The 7,300-nt window shown below is 42.6% G+C and overlaps 1 protein-coding gene across 1 annotated transcript in view; it reads right to left on the bottom strand.

Annotated features, from left to right (window-relative positions):
* Nucleotides 1-7,300, bottom strand: part of Esr2 (estrogen receptor 2) — an 87,940-nt gene that overhangs the window by 47,812 nt on the left and 32,828 nt on the right. The window contains exons 6-7 of the mRNA XM_008850486.2: nt 2,204-2,342; nt 1,087-1,140 (exon numbers count right to left, since the gene is read on the bottom strand). Coding sequence (XP_008848708.1) covers nt 1,087-1,140; nt 2,204-2,342 — 193 coding nt within the window. The remainder of the gene's footprint in view (nt 1-1,086; nt 1,141-2,203; nt 2,343-7,300) is intronic.

The raw sequence follows: 7,300 nt of genomic DNA, 5'->3' as shown, positions 1-7,300 counted from the left end.
TTTTCTATGTAGCCCAGGCTATCCATGAAATTATAACTCTATTTCAGTCTCAGTGGGAGTACAGGCACACATAACCACACCCAGCTTTTTGTTTCTTCTATTACTTAACTAAAGAGAAGGGACAATATTTATCAGGATTGATATAAAGCTACAGAAACATATACACATTCTTATAGAAATTAAAGAACTCACATAGAGAAAGGGGAGGGCTAAACATACTCCCATGCGTGCTCTTTGCCATGACTGAAACGGTCACTGAAAGTGAACACTAGCTTTGACATCCATTTAGAAATTGAAACAAAAAGTAAAATAATTTTAATCCCAGTATCTATAAATGGATAGAACATCTTCCTACCACTAACTTCTAGCAGAAATGTGTGTATATGTTTATACATATGGGTATGTCTGGAAGCCACACTGTATCATTGAGTGGAACAGAAAGAGTGAATGAATGAATGAATGAATGAATGAATGAATGAATGAAGCAATGGCCTGACTGGGTGCCTGGCCTTTCAGTTTGCCTTACATGTGGTACCAGAGGTGATAGGAGAAGTGTGTTTCTGTGGGCAGAAATAGACTAAGACATAGGAAAGTTCTAAGACAAAAGAATAAATTAGGAAATTAGTTTGCCTTTTGCCTCCTTTCCCCATCCAGTTCTCTTTCCCACAGAGGTAATGTGCTATGGTTCTGACGTATATGGACTTCAGAGCCAGATCTCCAAGCCCAGCTCCATCACTCACTATCTAAGCTATATCTGAAGACTTGGAATGATAACAACGCTTACCCCCAAAAGAGCTGCTGGAAAAATAAGGCAATAGACATTAAGTGCTTAAGATGGTGCGTAGCACATACCAGCCAATAACTTAGCTATTTTGATGGTCAGTGAAAGGTCTGGGACCCACCCATTGCTCTGGCCTTCCAGAGCCTCCCTCTATGGTTCAGCACCTGGGCTTGCTCCAGCTCAAGCCACATCCCATGCTCCAGTTCTTCCCACAGGCTTTGTTCTCCACCAAAACACCTCCATTACTCAGGACAGTGCTCTTTGTCAGTATTATCCATGATAACAGGCAGAAAGGATGCTGATACCTTGGGGCAGGGCTCTTCATCTGCGCAACGTGCCAGTGAGGGTCTTCTGATGACCTGAAGTGGTAACAGGGTTATGATGCAGGAGTTGGGGCAGGCACTTTTGGTTCACAGCCCCAGGGCTTCCTACTCAGCACTAAGTTAAAAGAGCTGACATTCAGCACTAGTGCTTTTCCAACCTAAGGGGAAGTGGAAGCCAATCTCCACAATTTTTCATATTGCTCAAAGGTACACCAAGAGTTTCTGTTTTTCCTACAATTAACCTTGAACGGTGTTGAATATTCCAGTTTTCCCTCCATAAACAGTTCAGCTAAATCAATTTAAATTTAGTTCTTTATCTGTACCATCTTTAAAATAAAACAAAATGTAAATGCATTATGACATCAACACTGTCACCTTCAGATTTCTGTTAATTTTCATGTGGTCTTAATAGTCAGCCTTCCACCACTATTTCCAAAAATGCTATTACAGGTAATGCTATTAGCATTAAAGCTAAAACACAGGAAAATAAATTTGGAAGATTCATAAGAATCTTACCATCTATCCAGAGAGCTGGAAATATAATTGGCCACTAAACAGCAGGACACCGTAAGAGTATAATGTGAGAATGGAATTCTTAAAAATATCTTATTTTTTATTATTTTTATTTTATGTGTATGAGTGTATTGCCTGCATGTATGTAAGTGCACTTGTGTTATGCAGTGCCCAAGGTCAGAAGAGGGCATCAAATCCCCTAGAGTTACAGACAGTTATTAGCCACCCTGTGCGGGTGCTGGGAACTTTTACAAGAGCAACCAGTGCTCTTAACCACTGAGCCATCTCTCCAGTCCTCAAGAATGGAATTTTTAATGAAAAAAAAAAATCTGTGTTAACTGTGCACTCAGAGGCCAGTCCCCTGCCATGGCCCTGGCTTCTGACTTCTGGTGCACTCACCAGCACTGAATCCTGCCTCACATGCTTCTCCTCAGGCTCTTGACCCAGTGAAGGAGTGGATGGCATTGCCAACCTCCAATCACCTTTGTGGGTATGCGAATTTCATGGTATCACCCAGGACTTTGTTCCTACTCACTACACTTAGTCAAACAGATCAGAGAAGAAATGCAATGTAATTTTTTCTCACCTATCCAGAACGAGATCTGGAGCAAAGATGAGCTTGCCAGGGTGGTCGATGGAGCGCCACATCAGCCCCACCATTAACACCTCCATCCAGCAGCTCTCCAAGAGCCGCACTTGGTCCAACAAGCTGAGCTCCACAAAGCCTGGGGAAAGCAAGAGGCTGTGAGACACACCCGCCCTCCTTCCCAGCAACCTGTTACTGTAAAGACAGAATGATAGTTTTTTAAAAGCTAAAAGTACAGACAACATAAAGAAGTCACCAATCAATATTTCAAAGATGTGATTAAATGTTGGTTAAAGGAATCTCAGCTGTATAGCTTGCACTTTTCAGCCTTGGACTCCTTCCAAAAATGAACAAACTTCGTTCAGTATTTATAAAGAACCATCACCTCCCCAGGGAGATGCAAGAAAGGAACTATAAGGCAGAACTGATCCTTGTTAGTTATACTGCCCTATTAGGGTAGTATATTCCTGTGCACTGAGAAAGGCAGAGCTCAGCTGCCAGTCAGAGGGGTTGTATGCCTGACCCAATCCATGGTTTGGAGGGTGGGTGGATGGGGTAGGTAGAGGCTAGGAGGTTGGGGGCACAAGGTGTGCAGAGAGAAGCACCAGCCCTTCAGAAAATCAAAGCTTCAACTAAAATGGTTTCTCTCATAAATGGATGGCCCCATTCAGAGTTAGGACCATTCTAGGTAGGGTGCTATCTCTAGATGACAATCTTAAACAGCAAAGACAACAACCAAAGTAGGTGATGCCCTAACACCATGCATTAGCCATAGACTGGAAGGAAACATAGAATCTCTAAAGAAATGAGTACTTTTGAATATTTTATTATTTTTATGTTATGTGTATGAGTACGTTGCCTGCCTGTGTGTAAGTGCACCTGTGTCGTGCTATGGAGGTCAGAAGAGGGTGTCAAATCCCCTGGAACTGGAGTTACAGATGGTTGTTAGTTGCCATGTGGGTACTGGGAATTGAACCCTGGTCTTCGGCAAGAGCAGCCAATGCTCTTAACCACTGAGCCATCTCTCCACCCCAAAAATGAGTACTTTTAACATGAAGCAGAGAATACCAGGACTTCCCCCAATAGCCAAGAGGGGTGAGGGACAGTATAGTATAAACCTAGTAGTCAAAGGCATAGTCTTGGAGTGAAATGGATTATGGCTTGAATTTCAGCTTAGTCCCTTCCTCACTAGTAAACTTTTTTGTCCTAGGAATCAAAGCCAGGGCCTTGAGCATGCTATGCAAATATTCTCCCACTAAGCTATATCCCTAGCCCCCTAGCTGGTAATTCAATCTCCTGTTAAATCTGTTTTTCTTGTAGAGAGTAATCTTGTCTCCCTCTGAGAATTTCCCATAGGTAGACTCATAAACGTTCTATCAGTGTTAACTATGGCACAAAGACCACACATACTCAAACTGAGAATAATGCCACTACAAAGGTGCACAAAGGGGAATTTCATAGAGCTCTGAGCATGAATGAAATGGGCAATCCAAAACTGGGGAGATGACTCAGCCAGTAAAGAGCTCACTGTGCAAATATGAGGACCTGAGTTTGAGCCTCAGCACTCACATAGAATGCACCTATAACCCCAACACTGGCAAGGCAGAGACAGGAAGATCCCTGGGGCTCTAGCCAATCAGTGAACTCCAAGTTCAGTTAGAGTCTGTTTCAAAACAGAAGGTGAGAAGTGATTGAGGAGGACACCAATGTCAACCTCTGGTTTCCACACACTGTGCATATGTATGCATGTACACATATAGACACAGGCACAGACACACATAGACACACACACATGCAGAGAAAGAGAGAGAGAGAGAGAGAGAGAGATCCTTTCCAGAGCCACATGCTTATGCTTATATGCTTAGTTCTGGTTCCTGACACACATACTTTCCAATCTCACCCATAGTCATAGATATGATGCTTAATCCCCAAACAGATCAACCTGTTCGTTTCTATGGATATCCAACAAGAACAAAACTAGACGACATTTCAATATTGTGTTATTTTGAATATGAGTATGCAGTCAGAGAATTACACCTTAATAGTATGTATTAGTTTTCTGCAAATTTTTCAAAACACCAGGCTTAAAGAAAGATTCGTTAGTTCAAAAGTTCAGTTTGGGGGAACCAAAAAAGTTGCATAGCTTTCAGTAATAATTTCATTTCCATTCTTCTTGTGAGAGGCTGCAAATGGTGTTTGTAATACATTTAAAGCCAAAACTAGGGGAAAGTGCATCAGTATTTTTCTCTAGGAAATAGCAGACAAAATGAAACAATTCTGGCAAAGGTGACGATACTAGACCAAACAAAGCTAGAAACCAGAAGATCCTTGGAAAACTCAGAATAAATGAGGCCAAGAAATGACTACAAGAGAAATGTCATACCTGGGACGGCAGTTCCCATAGCTCTTACCCCAACAGCCTTTCGCCTAGGTGCTCAGCCCCACCAAATCCTTACAGTCTGCCTAACAGAACTACTGCTCCCACGCCATGGGAACACCAGCCTGGCTTAGAATCAGAGACAGAGAGGGAGGAAGGTGGGGGAGAGAGACAGAGAGAGAGACAGAGAAAGACAGAGAGAAAGACAGAGAGAGACAGAGAGACAGAGACAGAAACAGAAAGGGAGAGATTTCATTTCTTAGATAATTATAAAGAAATAAATGGTTCGAGGCTAGCCTGGTCTATATAGGGAGTTCCAGGACATCTGGGGCTACAGGGAGACCCTGTCTCAAAAAAAAAAAAAAAAAAAAAAGGGGGGGGGGGTATAGTCAAAACCTGTGCTGGATAGTTTTAGTGTCAAATTGACACACTTGGGTTGAGGGAGCCTCAGTTGGGGAATTTCCTCCATTGAACTGGCCTGTGGCCATGTCTATAGGGCATCTTCTTGATTGCTGAGTGATGTGGGCGGGCCCAGCCCACTGTGAATGGTGCCACCCCTGGGCAGGTGGGCCTGTGTTGCATAAGAAAGCTGGCTGAGCTGGGGTCAGGGGAGCAAGACAGTGGGCAGCCAATCCTACATGGCCTGTGCTCCAGCTCCTGCCTCCAGGTTCCTGCCCTGACTTCCTACCTTGGGCTCCCTGATGAACTGTGACTCGGGAGATGTAAGACAAATAAACCCTTTCCTCCCCAAGCTGGTAGTGGTCACAGTGTTTTGTCACAGCAATGGAGAAACAAACTAGAACAATGCCTATAATCTAAGCACTCAGGAGGCTGAGGCAGGAGGACTACAAACTCCAGGCCGAACTGAATAATGAAGAAAACTCCAGACAAACCCAAGATATATAGCAAGACCTTGGCATACACACACACACACACACACACACACACACACACACGAAAAAAAAAAGGAAAAGAAAGAAGTAGAAAAGAAAAGAAGTGGATGCAGAGACCCTTTAAGGGGGATGACAAATTGCTGGTGTTCTAGATTAGAATCCTAAATTTACTTTTTCACTAAAACACCAGGCTAAATGATACTTGGTTGACAGTTTTAGTGCATTATAGCAATATAATTCTCCAAGCACATATACTCCTGGGCATACAATAAGGTTACATCCAGATAAATCATAGTAGGTTGAAAATATTCTAAGTTAAACATGCCACTTACAGATAGACATGATGGCACATACCTATGGTACTAACCACTAAGGGGTTTGAGGCAGGAGGATTGCTTAAGCCTAGGAGTTTGAAGCCATCCTCGATTGAACCTAGGAGTTTGAAACCAGCTTAGACAACATGATGAGGATCCCCCCTCCGACCTCTAAACATCACAGAACAAAACAAGATACAGGGCTGACACAACAGCTCAGCTGTTAAAAGTGCTTACCACACAGGGCTCACGGTGTGAATTCAATCCCTGGAACTCATGGTGGAAGGAGAAAACTGCCTCCTGAAAGTTTTCTGCTGACTTCCACACATGGCTGTGGCAGGTGTGCACCTGCACTCATGCCCACACACATCATATACACACATACACACGCACTAATAATAGTAATGGCAGTAATGAATAAATACTAATAATTTTAAAACTTAGATGTGTTTGGGGGGGTTGTTTTGTGTTTTAAACTTTTAAATTTACTTTTATCTTATGTGTATGAGTGTTATGTGTACATGTATGTAAGTGCACCCATGTCATGGAAGCCAGAAGAGAGCGTTGGATCCCCTGGAACTGAGTTATGGATGATTGTTAGCTGTCATGTGGGTGCTGGGATGCAAACCTGGGGTCCTCTGCAAGAGCAGCCAGTGCTCCTAACCACTGAGACATCTCTCCAACTCCACAATGTGTTTAATAAACCTAACCTACTAAACATAGCTCAGCCTACACAACCTAAACATGTTTGAAATACTTTGATCACCCTATGGTTTGGTAAAAACCATTTAACATAAGTCCTACTTTATAATAAAAGTGTTGAATAGCTCAAATGATTTCTTGAACACTATACTGAAGGAGAAAAACAGAATGATGGTGAAGAACTGTAATTAAACCATCATGAGTTGAGGACTAGGTACAAATGGACCTGGGAAAATGATCACTTCATAGGATGAAAAATACAGATTCTACATGACAGTACATGAAAGCTAAAGCCATTGATACCACGCCAGGTTTACTGGTCCATTGATTCATGCTAATCCAACTGCTGACTCACTGTATTTATGTATAATATGATTTGCTATTGGAAAAATATTTTGTAAATTCCTAGTTAGCATCTGATAAACCTTTTACCTTCATACTTGTGAGACTGGACCTGTCCTGTTCTGACCTGACCATGCCCCACCTCTAGATTGACAAGTCCATAGCCAAGAAATTGGTCAATATGGAGCCCATATCCCTATCTTTTGACCATGTTCCATGCCCAAGACCCTAGAATTTCTTGCCCAAGTAATTCCCAAGTCCAGTTCCAAAGCCTAGGTGGGTCTCCTCCCAGATTCCATCCCAGACCACACCTAGGCATAAGAGGTAACAACTACAAGAACCAGGATATGAAAAGGAACCAGGGAGGTAAAGGAAAAGAAAGAACCTGAAAGAGAAGAGCAGTAGGAAACAGGTCTTAATAAGGGAGATATGGATAAAAATGGGGTTATTTTAATGGGAGGGGCAGGAA

This window comes from Nannospalax galili, unplaced genomic scaffold (genome assembly GCF_000622305.1).
Source record: "Nannospalax galili isolate Female #2095 unplaced genomic scaffold, S.galili_v1.0 scaffold144, whole genome shotgun sequence".
NCBI classification, from domain to species: domain Eukaryota; kingdom Metazoa; phylum Chordata; class Mammalia; order Rodentia; family Spalacidae; genus Nannospalax; species Nannospalax galili.
Note: the sequence above shows the minus strand (reverse complement) of the source record. Positions and strands in the feature narration are given on the sequence as shown.